Source organism: Miniopterus schreibersii (genome assembly GCF_964146895.1).
Source record: "Miniopterus schreibersii genome assembly, chromosome: 17".
NCBI classification, from domain to species: Eukaryota; Metazoa; Chordata; class Mammalia; order Chiroptera; family Miniopteridae; genus Miniopterus; species Miniopterus schreibersii.
Window position 1 is genome coordinate 12,739,134 of NC_138117.1, and position 25,594 is coordinate 12,764,727.

Here is a 25,594-nt window from a genome sequence, read left to right on the forward strand (position 1 = left end):
TGGCTGCCTCCTGCACGCCCCTACTGTGGATCGAGAGTGAAACTTGGGCATATGCCCTGACTAGGAATTGAACCAGCAACCTTTTGGTGCACAGGATGATTCCCAACAAACCGAGGCACACTGGCCATGGCTGTTTGTATCACTTTGAGAGCTGTTTTGACAATCTAAAAATGAAATAATGATTTAGCTATTTTATTTACCACCAAACCCATTGTCATGGAATACCATGCATAAAGATCCAATTTCTGGAAATGTTTGTGGGTAAGGCTAAATTGATTTAGTCATCATGGGAAAGGGACAATTAACAGGTACCTAGGTGTGGAGTTCAGTTCTTTGCATGAAAGAATCTGGACTGAAGCCCTAAAGAGCCAGCCAGCCTTGGCTTTTTGGCTTACAGTAAGATTGTGTAGATTGCCCTGCTTGTCTGCTTTTATAAACTTTGCATGTTTGGTAAGTGGTAAAAGGCTAATTATGTGTAAACTGACCTGCCCAAATGCAAAGTATTACCATGTATTTCTATTAATAAACACAGTAAATAAATATGCCTTTAGGGGAAAGATAATAGTTTTAAAAAAGGAAAATAAAGAATTTCTTTGGTGGCTGACTGGATCCTAAACGTTCAAGTTTTTGAAATTATGCGAACTGTTTATAAAACTTTTCCAATGATTTCATAAAAATTGTCCCCAAAATAGAAATTAGCATGTTAAAAAGCTTTTAAGGTTGTAGCTTAGTTGTTGTTATAGTTCATGTCTTCCTTTCAGATGAAATAAATGTAAAACATAATCCAAAGTATTAATGTTTCTAAAAATGTTGATTTATATTTTCTTATTTAATCTTAAAATGATCAATAGTCTAAAATCATCATGGACAGTACTGTGTGCCCACAGACACTACTCTTTTCTCTGGGAGTTTGTACCTTTAAGAAATATTAAAAATGTATTTCCCTGTAAGAGAACATTCTATAACTGAGTTAACTATCAACAGAGCTGCATATTGGGGCTTGTCTTAAAAAGGACAAATCTTGCTAATTCTAAAGCGCTTTACCTTGTTTCTGAAGTTAAAGTGGTTGAGGGCAGGAAGGCTGAAAGGACATTTTAGTGGCTTCCATACTTGAGAGCCTGGAGTAAATGGGAAAGGGACAGTGTGGAGTGTGCCTTGTTAAAATGATGTGTTCATCGTTAACCTTAATTGAAATGAAAATATATCTACTAAGAATTTGTCAAGATGTTAAGGCCTTTGATTTGAATCAAAGAAAATGCTCCTAGAAGTTTCACTTGTGCCAAACTTTAGTTTTGTGAAACAATGTTTAACGTGACAAAGAAAACTGGGCATCACCAAGAATCCAACATCTTCAAAAGCAAATGATAATCTCTTTCCTCTGGGACATTCAGATGCTGGTAAGGCCATATAGTGTTTGAAAGGCATCAAATGAGAAAGGCTTCCCCATGCTTTTGCTGTGGACAACTTCCACCAAAGATATCCAGGAAAGCTTAACTGGAGTCTTTAAATATGAGACTGTCCAGGAAATCAGGGCAAACTGCGAGCAATTCAGAGAAAAATATTCCCCACTGAATTTGAGAATGCTGAAGTCCTAATTGCCATCATCTGTCAGTAACGTCAGAGTATTTGGCAACCTACTTTAATTGTGTTTTTCAATGAGGGTACACAATTGTCACTGCCTGTGAGGCGACTTGCATGGATGTAGGAAGTGCGATTGCTGGATTACAGAGCAAGACAGCTGCTGTTGGCAAAAACAAAAACAAAACAAAAACATTGATAAAATATCTCGGGCTAATTGCTGGATTACAAGTTAAAGAGCAATACGCTGCAGGAAAACTAAAGCAATTTCATTCTCTAAAATGTCTGTAGGTCACTGAAGTTCACTTCATTTGGATTTTCAGTTTTGATTTTGATTTTATTAGATATCTAAGGCAAGATATTGTTTCCTATTTTCTTAGAAGTTATCCAGTTGACTAAGTAGTTACTTAGAAGTTGTACTGTTAACAAATAACCAAAGCCTTTCACTGAATAGCTGAGCTCATTTTTGAAAGTCATAGTGGAAATAATAGATGTTTCTCCTAAAATATTAATAAAATTTTATTAAGATATTGGAAATATTATTTGTTAAGGGTATTAAAATGAATAATGAAATGAAATGCAACAACTAAAGGCTTAGAAAATATTTTGAAATGAGAAAAGATTTATAATTAAGCAACCTTATAGCTTAATCAACTGTACATTTGTGGAAAAACTGAGTTTGCTCCAAATTTTAACTCTATTTGTCTATTACTACTCTCGCATAGTTTTGAGCCCAGAATCAGTACTCAACAAACATGAATTTATTCACTCAAAAAAAGCAATCACATTCACAAGGAAAAGTTAGTAAAATCCTGCATTTTATTGGACGGATCTTCAGGAATGTGTAACATCCTACTAAGAGAAACTAAGAAAGCTACTTCCTGTGGAGCTCCATATTAGCATAGCAAAGTGCATGCTGTCTTTTAAAAAATAGTCTTTAATAGTTAAGAAAATGAGAAAAAATATTTTTGAACTGACTAAACAAAGTGAGTACGTTGGGGCAGGTTTTTGCAGAAGCAATTTTTAAAGGGAGATTCAAATACCATCTTCAGTCAAGTGAGTTTTCTGACTTTATCCAAATACCCAAATGCCCTGAGATATAACAAAACCATGTTGGCTTACTTAATGTGTAAATCGTAGTCTCATCTCTGATGGAGTGCTTAGGAGAGTTCTGAATGGAGTAATAAGCAAAACAGCAGTGCCTCAAGAAAAAACATCTCATCCAAAAAATAGAGCTTTCGGGGACTCTGCCATTGCATCCACACATGTACCAACATCTGTGTCTACACAGTCTGCTTTGCCAACTGTAACTCCGAATGTGAACTATTCATTTCTAGTCACCTCTCCCTTGGGCATACAATCCTATTTCCTTTCACCTACTCACCTATTAAAAAACATCACCCCAGCTATTTCCTCGCCTCTCCTTTAAGATGAATGAAGGCCCTCCCTCTGCCAGCCTCCTCCATTGCAAAGCAGCATGTGATTTCTCACATTCGGAAAACAAAACGGAATGAAAATGCTGTTGACTCAACATCTTGTGCCAATAATCACCCCTTTTTTCTGATCCCTTTACAGCAAAGCTCCTCAAATTGTTTCTATAGTTAGTTTTCCAAATCTCTCCTCTTATTCTCTCTTACATTTATTCCAACAGGCTTCCACATCTCACCAATGAAACTGCTCTGGTCAAGGCCCTGTGGACCAGGGCCGGCTTCGTGGGCATGCAACTTGTGCAGCTACACAGGGCACTGAACTCCATCCTGAAATTCATAATGTTTGGACAAGGCGGCCCTGAATGTTCAGTTTTCTCCGGGTCCCATAAATTGTATAGCCCACCCTGCCGGTGACCTTCATGTTGCTAAAGCTAATGACCAATCCTCTGTATTTACCCTACTTGACCTATCAGCAGCATGCTCTAAGGTCAATCCCTCTCTCCTTCATGACACAATTTTGTTTTCCTTGGTTTCCATGATATCTTACTCTCTTGGTTTTCCTTCTACCTCACAGGCCCTTCCTTCATCCTTGGTTTCTGTTGCTCATGTCTCCTCATTTCCCGGATTTCAAATACTGGGAGTATTTTCTTCTCTAACCTGCACTCCCTAGATTTTCTTAGCTAGTCTCATGATTTTAAATAGTCTATATGTTAATGTTATCCAACTCCCAACTCCTGACACATAGATCTAAAAGTCTACTTGACCTATTTGGATCTTAAATGTAGCTTTCCGAAATTTAACTCCATTGCTTCCCCACTCCAAACCTGATCCATTCGATCTCTTTTGCTAGTTGCTCGGAGCAAAAATCTTAATTTTCGACTTTTCTCTCTCTCACCCTATATCCAGGTCATCTAGTTTACTGTATTTTCAAAATGATCTCTGGAATTTTAACTGCTTCTCTGCTCCTCTCACCTCTTGTAGAGATTGCTAAGTTCATTCCCAACCTGGTTTCCTTGCTTCTACCCTTCTATCACCTCTTTTGATTTATTCCAAACACAGAAGAGAATGGTCCCATTAAAACATAAATCAAATAACCCTCCTTTGCTCAAAACACTAAAATACTTCCCCACTCCAGACAAAGACACAATCCTTGAAAGGGCCTATAACGTCCTACACGATCTGGTTTCCTCTCACCTCCATGCTTTAGTCTGAGTGAATTTCTCAACACTCTTCCCCTGGTTTACCATGTCCCAGCCACATTGCCTCCTTGCTGTTTCTCAAACTTACCACGAACACTCTCTCACCTTAGGGCTTTTGCAGCAGTTGTTCACTCTGCCAGTCCTTCCTTCAAGTCTGGGCCCAAATGAACACTTCACTGTTTAGCCTATTTAGTATGACACCTATTTTCCCTTTAACTCTGCTTTATTTCTTCTCCAAAGCATTTATCATCTTCTAACAAGAAATGTTACTCATATATTTGTTTATTGCATATGTACATTGTCTCTCTCCCTTCTCAATAACAGGAGTTTGGGCCTGCTTTCTTTCATTAAGATAGTCCAAACACCTGGAATAGTGCCTGGCACATAGTAAAGACTCAATTTGTATAGTTGAATAAATGCACAAAGCCTGGGCTTGTGCTGTGTGTCACCACCAAGAACAAAATAATGGCAGTGATAATTTCTCCAGAGAAAAAAAATCAAGGCAACTGTAATAAATAAAATTATAGGAGCAAAACCCATCATCATGATATCAAATTGAGCTTTGTAGGACACGTCAATTCCTTGGGTAATAATAGATGCTATGTAGAAAGAAAATATGCAAGGAAATGGAAACTTGGATGAAAATACTGTTGGTTGTATATTATACACAAAAAAATGACTGATGTTTAGACAAGATGAGGGCAGACATTGCTTTCATATAAGTGGTGGTACACATTCTAAGAAGTCTGTGATGTATTAGTGGGATTTCAGTTCATAAATATTCCTGGGAAATTGCTTACAGTTTAGTGCTTATGCAGTTTTAACAGGGAAATTCACCATTTATCGAAATAATTAAAAATTTCCATTATATTTCTCTCTCTAATAACCCTGGCTATTTCAGTCTCTACTGCATACCCAAAGAAAAAAGTTAGCATTTGTTAATTGTTCATCACTGTTATTGAGCAGGAGGTTGGGAGAATGGGTTGTTACCTCATGTAATATATTCTATACAAATACTGCAGTGCTTATGAAAGGTGACTTTCAGATTGCTACCATCCTGAACATATTGACGAGTATTATAAAACTAGCAATTAATTGTCATTATAAAACTTACTTCTATTTTAAAAGATTCTTTATTAAAACGACCAACTATAACATGAAAAGCCCCTCCCTTCCCACCTGTTACGCTTTACTTTTCTACCCATTAGTTTCACTCTAAAATATGACATGGAGATGGATATAAGGACATCTTGGGCGTGACTGAACATTTTTTGCAACTTTTAATAGTTTTTCAGATATCTTTTGCTCATACCAGTGTGTTAAAAAAAGAAAACTTGTACTTGGGGTTACAAAGATGGGGAACAACAGTAAAAAGTAATTAGCAGGGTGCTCAAAAAATTGGGCCTATTTCTACTGTGTGTAAATGGTTTTTCGTCTGAAGCAAATTTGGCCCCGAAAGAATCAGGCAGGTGGTGCTGCCACAGGGCTTTCGGACCTTCTGGCAGAGCCAGAGACGCACTGGGACCCGAGACAAAACCCAGAGGAACCACAGCTAACCTCAGCCCTTTGCCCAATTTCCTCCCTGCCAGTTACCAGAGTTCACTATTGTTCCAGGTCCAGGGGTCACAGTCGGCCCGTCTACGGGTGGAATTTATCCTGAACAAGTGTTTTGTTTGGCTTGCAGTATTTTTTTTTTTTTTTGAGGCAGTCACTGACATTAAAAATTAGATTCCATATAAAATTCCCTTTGTCCCATTTTTCTTGAAAACTGAAAATCTGGGAACACAAGTCAGCTTGGCAATAGCCTTCCAGCCAAAGAAAGGCTTCCTTTGCACAGCCCTCCACCCCCCGAAGGCTCCACCCAGGGCCCTCACCCACACAGGCTTCGCGCCCGCTCCTCTGTGCAGCTGAGTTTCTGAATCCTGCTCCACCCTCAGTGGGAGAGCAAAAGGTGAGGAGGGGTGACAGTGCCAGCTCGCTCCTCTCCCCTCAACAACGGTCAATGGTCAATAGCTGATGGTCTCATATTTCCCCTTAAATGGGATGCTGACAGTCCAGGGTGAGAACAGAGTATATTCAACTTTATCTAAAAAGTGGTCCCTGATACAAGAATTAGAGTCTATATAAGGAAAAAAATTCATCACATTGTTATTATTACACTTTTATCTACAGAATGTTGCCTCCAGCTTTGAAACAAGCTTATTACCATATGGAAGGCCCTCAAAGCCTCCCCTCTGTTTGCAAAACAAGGGAGAAGAGAAAGAGCTAGAAAAAATAAGGACAGGATTTGTTCATTTAGGTTCACAAAAATGAGAAGTGAAGGTTGTGGGAGGAGGGTCGATACTAATTCGTTTGAAATTTTACAAATATTCTGAAGCCATGAGTTATTTATATACGTTATGTCCTGAACTTTTTGTTTTTCTTGCTGGTTAAAAAACACTTGGGTGAGGTCTTCTCAGGTCTTCCTATCTAGATTTCTTCTGCCTCTTCCCTCTTTCATAATAATCCTTCAGGAACCCTCCTCTGATTAATTTCATTTTAAGCAAACCAACAAGGCATGTGATATAGTAATATAAACTTCTTGAAATGACTTATCAGGGTCTTCACATCATATCCATATGGGTATACTGAATTGAATCGAGGTTCAACTTCAATAGCTGGAGTTTTTACATATTGTAACAATCATTACCCAGTACTCAACACTCAATACTTGATACTCAATAAATGTTTTTGAAATAAACACAAGTTTTATTGTTAATCTTCCTAAAGAAACTAGTATAACTTTTTTTACACAAAATCTATCAATAAGAGATTGATTGGTTATAAGGGGGAAAAAAGCAAAGCAAAACAAAACAAGTTGAGAGAAGCCAGGCTTTTCCAATCTTAGTCATATTTTTTAAATGGTTATTTGATTTCACCATCTCAACTCATCAGAGCCTGTCTATATGTTACAATGGTGTGTATTTCCTATCACGACATAGATGAAAGTGAATCCATATAAACCATACCAACGCCATTATGTATAACTGGTGGTAAAACTTTATTATTCAAGTTTAGATGTAACAGACATCTTTGCTGCCTGAAGATTGTTTGCATAAGAAATACACCAAGAACATGTTTGTGAGTAGAAATGAACATGCACTATGAAAACAAAATTAAATAAAACAAAAGAAAAATTCCATGTGTTGTAAGAACAGAACTATTATAGCCAACATTCTAATATTCAAATCAGGACTACAAATTGAATTTTTTCTTAGCAACATGAAATCATTCCATATGAAAGACATTTTCTGCTGGTGAATATTGCTGTAAGTTAATTTTACATTGGCATTTTGAGATGTTTCCCACTCCCATCCCACCCCCCAACTTATCCATGTGGTCCAATTGTCCACCCTAAGGAATTTGGCATTTCTTATTGTGATATCTGCCTTGGTAGCCATTAAAAAACTATAGTTTTATCAGCCTTGTAATAGTTTTGCCTCTTCATAGCCAACACTATAGGCTGTCTAGTTATGGTATTTACAGCTCATCTCTAACACAAATGACCCCAAACTTTCCTGGCCCTTGGGAACTGAGAGTTTAAATAAGCCCCTTGGCCATATAATAATACTTGGCACTCCCATGGTGCCTTTCAACCAAGGATCTCAAAGTGCTTTACAAACAAGTACTACATTACCATTATTATTATTATTAATATTATTATTATTAATATATTTTTTCCATTTTACAGGTGAGGAACCTGAGGCACAAAAAGAAAAAGTGATTTGCTGCAGGTCATATAATGAAAAGACAACCAGGGGTAAAATCAGAATACAGTTTTGGGACTTCTGGATCTTGAAGGACCATTTTCTCCGAGGAAGGCTACACGTTATTTCCAGGTACAGTTACCCTTGCTCTTCCCTGGTGCAGGACGGAGCGAAGCTCAGCTCTACCTTTCCTTCCGAGAGAACAGCACGTGAGCATAGACGCTCCAGTTCCCGCGTGCGGGTCAACGCTGAATTTCACATTTCCTTCATCCCTGACTCGCACGCTTCTGCCCTAGCATCTTCCGGAGGTCCTAATTACTGCAAATAACCGTGGGTACTTTCTAAACCATTGCACCGCTACCAGGAACACATGAGTCCACTGTCTATGGAAGAGTAATCGGAAAACCAAAAGGAAGCGCTCTTCAAAGAAGCCGTGCCTTCTGCCCTTGGCCAAGTCTTTCTTTGGGAAAACAACGCAGCCCTTCAAGGTCTTTCTATCCTTTCAATGGACAGATGCCTGCTGACAGAATCCCACCTACGAGTACCTACCTTTGGTTAGCGTATTTAGTTCCATGTTCAGGTTGGATTTCAATTCCTCGGTTTCCTCCTGTGATCTAGGAGGGCAAGCTTTTACCTACTTGTTCACCAAAGATGTCTTGCGTTTTCTGCCATGGCCCTCAACCTAAAGACAGGAAGCTGTGAGCTCATGTAAACTTTAGGCAAAAGGCTGGCATACAGCCCAGAAGCTCAAGACCAGCTTCTCTGCTCCACGCTTCCACCGATGGGTGACAGACATTCCCCCTCCAAGTTGGGTTACTGTTCACTAAACAGGCAGGCAGTCCAGAGGTCTCAGGACAAGTCACCTTGTGATGTTTTGCAGCCACACAGCAGGAGGCTAATCATTCTTTTGATAGCAGTATCCATACTCTTCCATTTATTAAGAAAACCGTCTATCCTCAGGCATTTCAATATATATATATACATTTAATATTTTTGGAGCTGTATTTGCATTGGATCATAATAGATTATGTGCACATGTGCAACCATAATGTGCTACCACAGGCTTCCACAAAGAGCTGTTAATGATAATCACTTTTTTCTTATTATTAATATTATCTTAGAAAAGAATCCCCATGCTTGTTTTCTAAAATCTACCTTTACTAAAAGAGAACAGTTTAGAACAAAACATCACTAACTTCAAAGCTGATTTTTTTTTTAAAGAACATCTCAATATGTCACGTGGAAAGAAGGGCACACTCTTTCCCTTTCGAACTACAGAGTTAACGTGTGAACGTTTAGAGCTCCATCATTTTCTCATCACTTAGAGTCGTGTAGTTTCTCTCAATCCACAACCTTGTGAGGTGGGCCGGCTCTTTATGGTTTTTTATCCCCAACAACATTATGATTCTGTGGGTGAGAGATGAAGGGAGAAAGGGTGAGGAAAGGGAGAGTGAAAATGTATGAGCTGGTCCTGGCCTGAAGTTTGATCCAAAGGTCATTCGGAATAGAGACAAGGAATTTTAAGAGACTTAGTTTTTAAATGGCATACAATTTTAGCTGGCATATAGTTTTCATCATAAGGGAAGCCTTTTCCAAGAGGGGAAATTCCTAAATCATCTTGAAAGTCCTCAAAAAAAAAAAAAAATTAAGTACCTAAATAGCTCATTTAAAAATCACCACGTAAGACAAAATGACATCTTAAAACCAAATAAAGTAAAAACCAAATAAAGTAACAACTAATCATTTTTTGTAATATATTTTGAAAGATGGAACAAAGGCTTTCAGAAATCAAAAAATTAGGGGTATTTTAGTGTCACGATAGATTTTCATCATTTTAGAAAAGCCCACCCTCTTCTCCATCGAAATATGTATCACGACAAAACCAAAAATGAAAATAAAATAATCAATAATAAAGAAATAGGATCTAGCATGTCGATGCTATTCAAGAATATTCTACTGAAAGTAGATTGATCATAAATATTCCAAGAATAGTGATATGTATCTTCCAATGCTAAACATTACTACCAAGTCTAAGGAAAAAAAGATCACATGAAAATAAAGAGGCGTACATGCCAAAAGTGAAGAACCTATTTGTGTCTGACATACTGAAGAAACGGCTGATGGAGCTGTTTTACCCCAAAAGCCATACCTGTAAATATTGCCAAACTTAACCAAACTGCTGGTATTTTGCTGATTTGAGCAGTCCACACAGAATGTTGCTGGAGGTTCGCCAGAGAGCACTTTGCTACCAGTCTTTTCACTAAGAAAACTAAATACTGGGTTATGGTTTGGGAAATCTCCTTTTCAGATCTTTACTTGCCACCTCTCAAGTCTGCCTGTACACTGGAGATGCGTTCATTCAATTCCTAAGAAAGATACATTACATCGCGTCACCTGAAGGCCGGAGCGCCTCATCCCACCTCTATTTCAGTGTCTGTGAATGTCAGAGCCACGCGACAGGTGAGATCAGAATAGAGCCCTTTACCAATGAAGCTGAAGCAGAAGGCTTAGTCCTGATTTCTTTCTCTCCGTCTCTGTCTCTCTCTTTTTACATGAAAACGAAAATGCGAGAATGGAAACGACAACAGGACATCAGGAAGACACGCGTAACCTCATTCCCTACAACGGTCACGAGCTGGCTGAGCTCCACCTGCCATCCAGCGGTAAGAACCGAAGGCCTGGCGCTGTGAAAAAGGGAAACCCAAAATGCAACGAAACGCAACGAAACGCAACGATACGAAGCAACTGCGAATTAATGTAAAAAACGGAGTGCAAACGCGACTACAGAAGGCAATAAAAACATCAGTGCTGCGGAGTCCAGCAGCGCTCATCAAAATAACTTCTGAAATGTTTCATCTGAAACATCGACAAAGCAATAAAAAGAGGATATATGTTTATCATTTTAAGCATAACAATGTGAGTTAAGAGCTTAAAAATTAAAAAAAAAAAAAAAAGTACTTGGAATGAATAGTACTACCCTTTTTTTTCCTAAGTAGGCATAAAAATATTTTCATTTCCTTCTTGTTTTCCATACCATTATATCAAGAACTTTCATTTGTTTCATGTTACCGTTTACAATTTTAATGCGCACACACACATACACACACACACACACACAAAAAGATATCTACCGCAATAGAAATAGTTGCTTCATTACCTTGTTTGCTACATTTGCAAATGTAAACAGCTAGGCAGAGCCAGAACTGACTCTAATGCATGATGGAATATCTTTGTTGCATACGTACACTGTAGAAAATAATTATTCAATATGTCAGGCACCATTATTTGAAATGTAATACATTAATATTTACTAGAAAAATAAGTTTTTTTTTTCCTATTTGTTCTCCCAACTTCTTTAATGAAATAAGTTAATCTGACAGTGCATCCAGTAGCTTGTAATATCTTCTACATCTCCGTGGCAAAAAATAAACTACTGGTTGGGACAATATAATGCAAATTATTAAAGTCAGTCCTTGTACATACATCCTTGTAGCAAGCATTGAGGCTCGACTAACAGCACCTTTAACCAATTATTTAATGTTCAGTTATTTAGCCCTATTTCCCTGAGCAGTTATGCTGAGGAGCGTTCCCTTCATGGATAGTTTTACAAAGCCTTAAGTATTAAAGGAAATATGAAGACATACTTCTAAGAATCCTATTTAATGCTACTTAACTAAACCTGCATAACTCTAATGAAGGGATTGATTGGTACACACACCGTCAGTCTGTGGTAACGTAACTTTAGACGCTGCCTGACCACAAAGTTTGGAAATTACATTTAACCAAAAGAAAATAAATAAATACAGCAGGTTACCTTGTGGAGAAATACCATGTGTTCTAAACAAATTAAGCCCATGGTCTGAACTTTTGCATCCATCTAGTCTTTTGAACTGAGGGGATCCCTTTAGTTATCATGTGCCAAGTGAGATTAGTGACCAAGAGGAGGCTTCAAAAACAAATCCACACTGGTTCATCGCATACAAGAAAGAAATATCTGGCTAAAATAAAATTACTACATAAGCACTGAGGACATTGGTTTTAAAAAATGCATATATATTTGGACAAAATGAACCTAAATTGCGAACAAAAGGACTACTTTCGAAAGGAGTATTCGAACATCTAAAGGACAGAAGTATCAGAGAGGGTGTGCATGTGTATATACAGGCAGGGCAGGCCAAAAACATTGTGCCACCATCTGTCACATTCTTGCCGATCCCTCACCAAGCCTAACCACAGCTCACATTTCTAGGTCTAAATCTGAAACGTGGTCAACGAGAGGAGACTGATGTAAGAGGGCACCATTTTCCTTTCACTGCCCTGGAGATTAGGTTTCTCCTCCTCTGCCTAGGATATCATGATATTTCTAAATTTAGGCAACATTTTATGGGTTTTTGAACAAATGGGCCAAAGGCCAGCCCAATACTGCTTTAGACTCATGGTATGTAAACCCTTTCAAATTGTAGACAGCTTTGATCTCTTTCTTTACAAACATAATAATTATAGTCTGGTGAAACTTCTCATGGATCGTTGCCACCGTACACATTCACCAAGACGGTTTTGAGTTACTAGGTTCTAGAACGTGACTAGTTACCATCTTGTCCCCCCCTTTTTTTTTCTTCTCACTGACCATTTGTCTCACTTTTTAATCTTGGTAACCTACTCATCAAAAGAAAGAATAATAAGAGAAGGGAATTTCATGTTGGATAAGGCAGGCTCTATGAAGTATTTTTTTTTTTTAATAGGTCTTCATAAGACATTACAAGCTATTGAATTCCCATCAAGAAAACCTATTTCTATTTAATTGTGCTAAGTGCTAAGGTTTTACTCTTTAGGTTTTCCATTTTTTTCTGCTTGTGCATTGTTCCTATGCAGGCCTCTCTGGATATGAGTTGTGAAGTCATATTTGTCCGTGCAAAGATGCTGGCATATGCTGCACTGGAAAGGTCCACTGTCACCATGGCAACTCATATGCAAGGCATACATCACTTCATCCAGAAAGACAATGCCACAGTGCACACATTTTGTTGAAAGTTCATCTTGAGTACTTCTATCGACTTTCTCTGTTTTTACTACATTCAAGGGACCTTCATTTTTTACACTTGACGGTGCCTTCGTTTTCTCCTTGGAGGCACCGTTTGCAGTTGGCCCAGGTCTGGAATGCTTGATCGCCAAATCTAGAGGAATGTCATTGTCTGATCCAACAGCTGAGAAATGAGGAGGCAGATTGAAGGTGGGATAAGGCACATAGTTTTGGCAAGGATTTGGTAGGCCAGGCACATGACTCAAGTAGTGCGGATTCCCAGGAACGGAGACCTTATATTTACTCCAGAACCGCAGCCAATCAGCTTCACTCTGGAAGTCATTATGTACAAAGGGGAGTCCAAAAAGGGGGTACTGGTACTTCTCAATAGGGCTGCCCGGCGGTGAATAATTTGGGTGCTTTGCAGGTCTCATGTACTTTTCTATGGGACTGCCTCTCTCAGAGCTTCCTTTCCCTTCAGACACGGAGGAGCTGTTTCCTGGGTCTCCAGTGCTTTCCTGAGGACTTTTTATCTGAATGTGCAAAGGCTGCATCCTTTTGTGAATGTCCAGGGTCTGGCTGACCAGGACCGGCTGCGGAGCTGAATGGCTTTTAGTCAAGGAGCTCTGGGCTTCGTATTTACTCAGGCTGGGCAGCGGGATCTCTCTCTGGTGGCTCTCGGGCAGGTGGTCCTCCGGCCTCCTCTCCAGGGGGCTCCCGTTGAGCTGCTCCTCGCCGCCGGCCCTCTGCTGCTTGCCGAGCTGCTCGGCCGGGAGGGCTTCGGGGTTGAGGCGCTTTCTGGTTCTTCTCCTAATGATCTGCTCACCGTTGTTTTGTTTAATGATGTTTAAAGGCCTGGGGGTCTGCAGGGGGCGCACACACAGTACATAAAAGGAAAACACAAAAAATACATTAAAATGCATTAACAATTCCTCGCAGACAGAAACCATGCCTAAGTTCAAAGCAAGGATAGGCTTTACCGTACAGATTTACTAAATCTCCTCCTTTTGCCCTAAGCAGGGCCGCAGGAAGAAACCAAAATGCTTTTTTTTTTCTTTTTCTCTTCTTAGCCTAATTAAATCATGGCCATCTTTGCAGGGAGGAATGAAAACTTTCATCTACTTACAAACGGCTTTCCAAACTCAATGAATTTTGGAATTGCATCATTTAGCGATAAAACCATGTAGAAAGTTCCTTGAAGAAATGTGATTCTTCTGAAATATTTCTCAACTTCTGAGTCATGCACTAAGATGTCAACATCGTAACATGGGAGATAGGTTTTGATAAAAGCTGTGCAAAACTTATGCATTGCTACCGACTGAATTGTGTGCCCCCCCCAAACTCACGTGTGGAATCTCTAACCACTACGTGACTGTATCTGGAAAGTGCACGGTCTTTAGGTGTTAAATCAGGTTAAACAGGACGCAGTGAGGAAGTGGCCTTCTGTAAGCCAGGGAGAGAGCTTGCACCAGAACCCAGCCATGTGGCATTAGGTCTGACTCCCAACCTCCAGAACTGTGGGAAAATATATTTCTGTTGTTTAAACCACCCCATCTGTGGTGTTCTGTTATCACAGCCAGAGCTGACTAATACATACATTCTAAATAACTGCAAATGTGAATATAAAGTATTAAATATCAGAGTACACAAAAAATCAAACTGGCAGAATCATGATTTCAAGTAATCAAAGCCGTATCACTGGAAGTTTTTTTTTTAAACCTCTCAATTTTATTTCTCTTCCTTTAATAACATTTTATATTCAGTAGGGAAGATGGTACTTGTTGACAGGTGAAGCATTTGTTTTATGTTGAAAATATAAATTCATTTGTAGCCTTGGTTCAAATATTTGTATCCGATCTCTCATTCTAACCCTACTTCTCTGTACTTAAATTGAAAGCTGCCTTTTACTCAGCTTGAGTATTATATCTGGCTTAAGCATTATATGATTGGTATTTATGGATATGTTCAACAGGTATGTATATTTTATGACTGAAATCCATAGATAAGACTATTATAAAAACTTAAGAGCTCTAACTTTGATTTACAAAAATCAAAAGAATAAGTTTAATAAATTAATGCCTATTTACAGATTAAAAATTTAGATGAACCTTTAATAGGCTAAAATCTAATTTTTCTAAAAGCTTACTGAAATCAGGAACTAATTTCCACATGAAATATGAATCTATACAGTATGTAATTTGTGAATTTTTCCTAGAAAGGATGAATCTTAATGCAAGAGAGTGTCTTTTACATATTAAATAAAGCATAAATATAAATCCTTTTTGGAGTATTTCTCGTGTCGTGAAGGTATTTTGAAGGGAAGAAAGATAACAGACGTGTTATTGACAATTCAATTATTGGTTTCAGAATAAAAATGACACATCCCTTGGATATGCTATGTTCATTTATTTTCTTCAGCATTTCATATTTGTATTCTGAAAATATGCAGCACTTAATCTCTATCTTATAAAGAAGCCAGAAATTTTGCATTAATGCCTTTCTTAAACTTTCACAACTTTTGTGGCAGTCTTTACGTGAAATGTGAGCATCACCTTTATGTATTTAAGTTCCTAATTCAGAAAAACTCGAAACTGAACACATCTCACCTCTGGAGAGATGAATATAAAAGGAACTGTAAAAAGAAGAGTTTAGTTTATATCACAGTTAAGTGATCATAAGCTGGAAGGCAGCAGCTTAATTAATTCCTGGCCTATGATTGGCCAGAGTTCAATTAAAATCATTAATGTCAGTACTCATTAAATGGTGAAGGTTCAAAAAAAGTAAGGTGGTGGGAAAAACCTTTCTCTTAGCTACATGCTAAGGTTTTCACAGTTTACCACTAATTAGTATAGTTGGCAGCATCTATTTTTTAAAGAGGGCTTCCAATGGTCCACTGATGAGGACATTTTGTCTAAAATCATATCCCCTGCTGTAACCTACCACTGGCTCTGCTAAGAGCCACAGTAAAATGCCAAACAAAATGAAAAAGACACAGGGAAAAAGACTTCTGTTTACTAAATAGAGGATTCCTATTTTTAAAGGCAGCTCTTGTCAGCAGATAAACTTTCTGAACTAGAAAAAAAAAAATCCTTCAAGAAGTCAAATGGATATACAGATGGGGGAATCTGTAAGTCTCAATTTTGTTATAGGACTCTAGCTAAAAATTGGAAAGAAATTACTGGAAGTCCTCCGGTACCACAGAAAGAAGCCAGCTAGAGATCTTAAAACACAAAGCACCATTTGCACCTTAGCTACAGGGATGTGTGCTGTTCGGGCCCGGATACCTCACCTAACTATGCACCCAATGTGCTGCAGTCACCTGGCATTTTCGGGTTCCAGCTCAGAGCCGCTCTTTTCAAGGTGCCACCTCCAGCCCCCAAAGCAGCCAAGATGACACTTGCAAATTTGCAAAGGTAAACAGGAAAATGAGCTTTCTTTCCCTGCTCTCTATTGTACACTGGCCATGGGAGAGTCCTCTTTAAAAAAAATAACTTCTTATGTATTTTTTGAACTTTTAAGGAGGTTGTCTTTCTACCTAAATGAAGTTCGGCCAATTCAGACAGCCATTCGCTCAAGTACCTGTTAGGTGAAATGCCCAGAAATCGATCCTTTTCCCCTTTTTGTACCAAAAGGAGCAGAAAGCGTTACTAAGGATCTCGGAGGCATCTCCCCAGAGCGCCTACGGCCCTCTCCCCCGAAGTCACAGGCGTGGGACTGCGGGCCGGGCACCGCGAGCCAGGGAGGGCCCCCACCACACCGCCCCGCCCCGCACCGCACCGCACCGCACCGCAGGCCGCTCGCTCAGGCGTTTCCCGGCAGGCTGACAGGTTCTTACCGAGTGAAGCTTCTGGTACAGGCCACACGCGTTGCACACATATCCGCCATTTGCATTCTTTCGCCAGAGAGAGGTCTTTGTGGTCAAGCAATTGGCACAAAAAACACCCGAGCCTCTACGCCTCTGAAACAGGGAAAAAAAACACAAGGTCAGAGGTGAGTCACATGGTCACTGGAGTTGGACCAAATCGAGCCGGGAGCTTTGTCTTGGGGCCGGCAACAATGACAGTAGAAAACCACACTGCCCGTAATGAGGTCAGGTTCAATTGTGTTTAATAGGCCCCGCTGATTTTCATTATAATTAACCCTACAGTGATGGATGAGGTGTGGGCCACACCAAAGGCTTCTCACAGAAACCGCTGTCACTTTTTGAACTTTGGGTTTTGTGCCCTTAATGATGGCTCCTAGAGGCCGAACCTGAAAATATACCTTTGAAAAGCGTCAGAACAAAAGTCAGGAGGCAGAACGTGGTAAGAGGTTTAATCCACTTTGGCAAAGGAGCGGCGCATGCCACCTGAGCTCTAAAATCCAGTCAAGCTTGGAGTGAAGGCACCACATACGCCACTTAAAATGATCCCCGGCCTGCGTCTCACTCTGTGTCATTCATGTGATATAAGTTCACGAGAATGTAAGACGCTCAGTTCAGCTCTTTGGTTTGTCATCGTAAAACCTGAAAGAGGACACCCTCTATTTCCCAAAGCTGGGAGAACCGGCAGAAAACTTCAGGCAACTAGAAGTAATGAGAACCCTGATGAGGAGCCTGCTTAAGCCAGACCACACAGTCCCATCGATGGCGATTTAATTATTTTACTTGACCCAGTCTTGGAAATCACAAGCATTTCCGAACACAAATTGATGTTTAGTGGGCCGAGTTCTGTTATCGCCAGATTCAAAAATAATCTAAGGATACTTAAAAGTAGATAATTAGTATTGATTGTTCCATTCTTGCTATCAAGTAATGATTCCATTAAACCTCTCGCTGAAACAAAAGTCAGGCTGTGTTTGTAGGCGCAAATACTAACAGGCAGGAAATGGAATTCTCTTGCTGCAAAAAAAGGCAGCCTGAATTGCAGCTCGGCCCTCCCTTCTCTACGAAGCAAAGCCCTTAATGATAAAATATGCACGTTAGATAAGGAGTGGAAAAAAGTCTTGCTGCAACCCAATTTTGTTATAAATTTAAAATTAAGAGCAGTGTAAAGTCAAAATTTCAGGGATTCATAAAATTTAGGCAATTTATTTAACTTGAGTCCATACTGTAGACGAGTGGTATCTCTGCCAAGAAAATACAATGGTTATAATTGTACTCTGATACATTTCAAATGGAAAGCTTTCTGCAGACATAATTTTGGCTTCAAGACTGGAACACTTTCTTGGCATTGAAAGGGCATTTGATTCATCGGGTGTTTCACAATGTATCACTAAAAAGACCTGGTGAGCAGCCAGTTCCCTATAGGGTAATTTTTCCATCCAGATGCAAGTGCTATCAGAGGCCCTCGTCAGCTAAACTAATTATGATCTTGCAATTGCTGATGCCTGCTCACTCCAACATTCGACATCCTCCATTAATCATCAATACAAGGAAAATGAATGAAACGTAAAGAAATGAGGGCCAGTAAGCTGCACAGCTATAAAAATCTGAAATGAGAGCAATAATTTAACAAGATTGGGGAATGTTTTTAGTGAGCACAAAGTCAGGCTAACAATTGCCCTTTTCAACCAAGAACACGATTTCATTAGTGTAGCAGGTTGTGCTACTTTAGGTGATGTAATAAAAGCTAGATTTTTCACAAAGATAATCTCCCCCCACCACCAAGTAGGGACCAGGAATGTATTTCAAGTTTCTAGATCTCATCAGTAAGAGCAACAAGCAAACATTAGGTGTCAGTCTACTAGTCCCAATAGGGACCTACTGTAAAAGTAGAGACTGCTGCTTCCTGAAAAATCAATGAACTATTAGAGGTTGTGTTTATCAAACACTCTGGGGCCTCCTTTATCTGAAGTAACCTGGGGAGCCTAGTTAGGTTATAATTGTGAAATTTCCCTGGGGCCATGCTGTCTTTTTCCTAGCTCTAAATACTAACGCGTTTGGCAAATAAATGCCAACTTGATTCACATAAAGGCGATGTAAATGTCCATTTGGAAACTAACCCACATATATGGCAGAGGCTCAAATTTGAATGTGTAACCAACAATTCACTCCAGCCTGCTTTTCTTTCCTTCTGCCCTGGGTGCTTGACACAGCTTGCCAAAGTGGGTGTAATCCTGGTTTCAGAGAGCGTTTCAATCCTTGCCCAATTTTGTGCTTACTTCTCTTGCAAAGAAAATGCCCTCCATTAGTTAGGGGGAAAATCCTGAAATTACAGCCCTGGTTTCCACAGGCATAGGTTGCTTTAAGCAGCACTTACGCTCCAATAAAGGCTGGTATATTTTAGGTAAGCCAAATCTTATTGGAAATACATCAGGAATACTCTGGAGTCACTTTCTCAGAGTCAGTGTGGCCGGGAGGTTCATAACCAGATTTAGGAGTCAGACTACTTGTATTCAAGACATGTTTCTGCCTTTTGCTGGGTACAACTTTGGGCAAGTTACTTAATCTTTCAATGCTTAAATTTCTCCCTTTAAAATGTGAGCTGCTGTGAGTATTAAGGAGGGAGGGGAATGGATGCAATTAAAACAGTACAAGGGATTGTAGTAAGTGCTCAATAAGTTAGCCATTTGTCAAGGGGACTCAACTATTTGTTTTGTAAGAGAAAAACATTTTGATAGTTTGGTTTTATCTTCTTAATCTACTTATTAGACATTTTAGATATGCTTAAAACGTATTATCAAATGTATTTCATCTGTGTCAATCTTATCAACTCTGAGAATGGAAAGTTGAGTCAGAGTGAAATATCTAAGTGTTCACACCTACAACTCCAGAGGAGTGTGCTTGTGTGGGGGTGGAGAGTGGGAGGCAGGTGAGATATTTCACCCATTAAGTTCCCTCCCATCTACACACGTTTATCGCTTTGGTAGGCACTGCAAGCAGCAGAGAAGGTGGGAGAAGTGAATGTCCTTAGCTGTGACCACAGAATCACAGAACTCTGTTACATCGCCCTCAGCTACCACAGTGACGAGAGCCCTGACCTGTATAAGGCAACCTGGCTGAATCCAGTAAGGCGTATCTTTTCCAAGTTACCAACACCCTTAGCCCAGTGCAGAGAAACAGTCTGTGGCCAAAGGAAAGCAGAACAGAAGTTTCCCCTGCCCTGCTTTTTCAAAACAAGTTTGGCCTTGTTAAGGCACTAACGACCTTATTTCATTCACAGATTATCACGCATGACAGAGTTTTAAAATATTGTGCCCTTCTCCTTTCCACTCTGTTTGTAAAGGACAGAAATCCTGTCTCCTAACAGTCATCAAATATTCTAAGTAATAAGTACCTAGGACAGTGCTCTGTCTTGCACAGTTAAACATTAAGAAAGTTGGAGATAATCTCTCCAGGTATTATTTTTATCATTGGCAGACACTCCTATTTTTTGGGGAGAAAAAATTTTTTAAAAATGATTTCCCTTTTAAATGGCTCCCCTTCGGATTGACAAATTTATCTGCAGTTGGGCAGAGTTGGCTAATGATGTAGAAAATAAAATCAAGAGATTCAATTTTCCAATCCTACATCCCACACTTATTTTTGAGAAACAGCTGAAGCCAGACACCTGCTAGGTCCTGAGGGTACCAGGTCAGGTAGAACGAAGCCCCAACTCTCCTTTATAAACATCACTGCAGTCACACATCGCTGACGGTTCTCTATGTGCATGTGTAGGTTAAACACTATCCCGAGTGCGCTTCCTTTGCCTACCGGCTTTTTGAAGAGTTACTAATAATTTGCAAACGCATGACCTTGCGGTGGAGGGAGATGGAGCACAGCATATGGACAGGAACACTTCTGGGAGAGGAAACGATGGGACTAAGTGGCTAGGGCAACCCTGGGAGGCATGTCAGCTCCGTCCTTACTGTTCTCGGGGGCAGGGCGAAAGCTGCACTTGTCCCCCCCAAGCAACACACAGTCACAGTGTCCTCTGCCTCTGACCTCCTCCAAGCGTGCCCTGCACTTCTCTGCGGCTCACCGAGGGGGAGAGGGAAGGAAAGTCGGCTGAAAACCCAAATCTACATGAAAGTCCCCTCAACTGAAAACTTCTGCAGAGAAAATCCCAGAATCAACAATTCAAGAAACTTTTTTTTTTGAAGTTTTAATAGTTTGTCGACTGTCGGGTCGCCTCTGTGTTGCCTCCCTGCTATTTCTGTTGGCCGGTTCCTTTCCTGTGTGAAAGGGAGGACGGTGGTAGGCGCAGTGAACTGCAGGGAATCTGGAGGCCAGTCCAGTGACCGGCCCGGCAAGCGCTTTTCGGTGGTAATTACTGAGAATTCTTTGGCTCTCTTGTTTCCTTTCTACATTTCAAGTGTATTATAACCACAATACTGATTTTTACAACAGCAATGGGTGATGAATTTGGACAATCCTGATTTGAAATAAAAAATGATGGACACACCCGTCTTTTAATATAAATACACTTTAAATCCAACATAATTTATTTCCCTGCTGTGGAGCACCAAGAAGTATAATGAGTAAATAACTATCTAAAAATTATTCAGTCTTAAGGCGCACAGCTAACCACTGTATGGTATCACTATCGTTAGATTTTTCTCAAAACTTCCGACTCAAGTTTTTCTTACCAGGGACTTAAATTAGTTATTTATGTGTCACTCTGGGTTGAGCCATGGCATATGTGCTGGTAAAACCAGATGTGCTTTCAGCAAAAGAAATTTTTTTTTTTAAGTTTTAAATTGGTTCAGCTGTTTATATTGCTTATTTTATTATTTGAAGATCAGTCAGAAACAAACACTTTAAGGTTTTCAGATTTCATTATTAACAAAGAACTGATTTCACTTGATTAATTCATAGTGAATCTGATTGAATCATTCATCCAAGTGGCTTAACATTTAGAGCCAAGAATGTTCATCTCCAAAATATTAAAAGCCCCCACTGCTGAAGGAATTTTGCAGACATGATCCTTTAAAATGATTTTCTATGAGTAGGAACCATACTGAAACCATGTAATCATATAATAAGCCTTGATAGGAAGATTATTTACTCACTTTTTTTATGGTTTTATATCTTAGCCATTTTAAATTGAATCAATCTGAAATCTGATATGTGTGCTTTTAATCTGGATGTACATCAAATATTTTAACTCTTTAGATAATATAATCGAATAAACATAGAAATTAAGAATCCTCTGTGAACTTCATTTTATAGAAATGCACACAGATGGCCACGACAGAACCTTCAGGAATAATTTTGCAGCAATAAAACTTCTGCGGTAACTGTAATTCAGTTCAGTTCTGGGAACAGCTCTTGAATGTCCACCATGTGCCTGGCACTGTGCTAGAAGCTGGGGTTACAGTGACGTATACAACAAACAAGGTCTGTGCTCTCAGAGTTTCCAGTAGAATCAGCTAAAAACACACTAAGTGTGAAGTTAACATGACACAAACTGAGATTGTTCACGAAGACTGACAGTGTAATTCATGTAAATTATATGGAAACTTTTCTGAAGAAGCCAAAGTGTTTCCCATGAATAAATCTCATGTAAAGGCTGAATGTTTTATCTAATAATCAAAGGGCTCACTCTCTGTGCTCAAATACGGGTAACAGTCGAATTATTTTGGAAACAAGTTGACACTCGCTTAGTCCCATCAGTACGAACGTCCTGTCAATACTATTGTTCTGTTAACTACCAGTTGCCATGAGTTAAATAATGTGTTGATTACTATCAGATATATAGCAAACCATTCAATAACTGACGAATAACTGACGAATATTATTTTAGTCATTATCACTAGTATTCACCTCTAAAAAACAGAGAAGGCCATATCCCCCCCGTTTCCTCAATATAGAATTAATCAGCTAGACTACACCTCAGCAGACCCTAAAGAATAAATAGAAAGTAGCACTAGAAACATGTAAAAATAGACGGTGGCTTGCAATGAACGCCTTTAAATCAATAGTCAGAATTTTATCAGAAGCACAGGTTGGCCAATATTTTAGCAAGAGTCAGGGGAAGAACTCTGCCAGCAGAAAACAATAGTTACCAATATCTTGGCTGACTTTTGTTCTGAATAAAATTGTGAAGAATCCGTTGAAATGGGCTGTACAGCAAGTCTCTGCCTGACTTGAAACAGCCCTCTTTGCCCTCAGATTTCTTGCCAGACGACTAAAGAGATTCTCCAAGGTTCAGCCAAGCACCCATCTCATAATCACCTATCTCAGAGCTTGGAAACAAAACCTGTTTACCCTGATTATTAAATTCACTTCCTCAACACATCAGCAATGATAATGGAGACCAGTGTAAACAAAACTGACATCCCTGGCTAGGAGCAATGGAACAACTTCTGTTCCAGGACATGAGGCAATACATGCTCTAGTAATCATACGTTGTACCCAGGTACAAATGTGCCTGAGACTTATTCCACTGACACGTCACCACACAAGAGTTGCCAGGAAATGCTAGTGTGCTAAAGACGCTATTAGCTCCATTTCTTCTGAGATGTAATTGGTGACTCTTGGAGTAGGACACCGGAAAATCAAGATTTCACAGTTATCTTATACTTTTAAATTATTCATATGGATTCTTCAAATCTGCAGAACTTAGAAATTTGTCACAAAGATAAAGTCCCATTACAGGTCTAAAGAATCACATCTCCATTCTTTTCACTTGTCCCATATATTTGGTAAGGAGCAAACCAAACATACAATGTCATACACAGATTCCATAACAGACAGGACTAGAAAAACACAGACCTTTGGAGTTCTAATCCATACTGTTTCTATAATAATGCTCTGCCTTTACAGCACTACATATCTGGACAGCTAAAAATATGGTTGAAAATTTACGTCTGCACTGTCTTTTTTCATTCCACGTGAAAGTCATTATTGTCAAAAGAACTACTCAAGTCTCTTACTGATTCAATTTCTGCCACCATGGATCCATTTTCACCTTCAGATATAACAATGGTTGGAGAGTTGCTCTACGGGGACTTTCTTTTATGCCTGTGCCAAAACCTGACACTAAAAAGGAAAGAAAAAAGCTTTTTGGAAGCACAGTTAAACAATTTTAGTACCTCCTAAGAAAACTTCAGCATGGGAATACAAGATCTTGATTCTGTTCTAATAAATTTATTGCACATTTTATTTAAACAACATACTTTGTAAACATATTTATTACGGGAATTCTTCACATTATAAAAAATAAAAATCTTGGTGATAAAGTAGAGACTTGTTTTAGTAAAAGCCTAAAGCCCAAAGGGCTTAACTTCTAAACACTTAATTCAAGAGACAGATAAGTTATTTTTTTTTAAAAGGGTTGCCCTTATGATAGATAATAATGATGATGGTTATTCTGAAAAACAGAAAACACCAAATAATAATCCGTAATTCTTTTCATATCAGCTAACAGATAACTGGTACATGAAATATTACCATCCTCAAGGCATTTATTTACATATATACTAATGATTTCTTAATGGAGAAATTAAGAAACATTCTTGGGAGTCATAACATCTTTTGATAACATTTATGACCCTCTCCCAGGAAAAATATGTAAAATACTTTTCAAGCAATGTCAGGCTGTTGAAAAGAATGTCCTTTACAAAATGTATCCAAAGATTTTGAATGGATCTGAGTGCCCATGGATCCCAAATTTAAGAACCCCTCACATATATTATTCTAATTTAGGTTCAAAGTGAGTTATCAGATATTATTGTCCCACTTATGTTTGATGAGGTAAAATGCTGAGAATGATTCTTTGACTTAGCTAGTGTCAAAAATACATCCTAGTCTCTAAATCTGGGAAAAACAGGACTGTATTCTAAACACCATTTATGAATCAATGATCTGGTACAATTTTCTTGTTTGAGTACTTTGTGTCTCTGTCTTAATAATAACTAACATACATCTAATATTTACCAAGTAGTTATTATGTGTAGGATAATATACTCTAGGCTTAGTTTCATTATCTGACATCTTCAAAATGATCCTAAGAGACAGGTATTATTATTATTATCATTATTATTATCATTATTCCTTCCACTTTACAGATGAGAAAACTGAAGCTTAGAAACATTCTTCAATTGCTAAATAGTAGGGCTAAGATGCTAACCCAGGTCTCTCTCGCTTCAGGGCCACAGCTCTTAACCATGTTTCAGGCCCTATTACTAAAGAGGCGATTGGGGAATTTTTACCAAAAATATTTCACCATAGCTTGGCTTTGAAGGACCCTTATCTCTTCAAACTACCCTACTACAGCTGATCAAAATTAAGTAAGTTTTGAGGTACCAGAAAGAAATGACTCATCCTTGATCAGATATGGCAACGATCTGTTTTGAGGTAGATAGACACAGTCATAGCCAGAGGAACACAGTGTTTGGCTGATGGAGAAGCAGTGGTGGGGGAGCAGGGTGGGCACAGGACACATGTTTTGATCCAGCCATCTCAAGAAAGAAAGAAAAAAATGTATGTGAAATAAACCTCTGCTGAAAAACAGAAATTAGTGACACCATTAACTTAGCCCCTACTAATGCCAGTTGCAGGGGAGGGCAGCTGCGAGCTAGGATCTCTCTGCTTTTACATTTGCCTTGGATAGACATGGGGCAGTAAAAATGGCACTGGGGTTTCGACAAGTTCTATAAATACGTATGTGCAGGTAACAATTTACTAAATTTACTTTACAGATTTGTATTTTCTCTGAC

General features: G+C 39.0%; 1 protein-coding gene across 5 annotated transcripts in view; it reads right to left on the minus strand.

Moving 5' to 3' along the window:
• Positions 1-6,932: 6,932 nt before the first annotated feature.
• The window catches only part of TRPS1 (transcriptional repressor GATA binding 1), a 220,077-nt gene continuing 201,415 nt past the window's right edge, over positions 6,933-25,594 (minus strand). For all 5 annotated transcript variants that reach the window (XM_081116453.1, XM_081116451.1, XM_081116450.1 and 2 more), the window contains 2 exons: positions 16,809-16,931; positions 6,933-13,836 (listed from right to left, as the gene is read on the minus strand). In XM_081116453.1, coding sequence (XP_080972579.1) covers positions 12,775-13,836; positions 16,809-16,931 — 1,185 coding nt within the window. In that variant the 3' untranslated portion in view covers positions 6,933-12,774. The remainder of the gene's footprint in view (positions 13,837-16,808; positions 16,932-25,594) is intronic.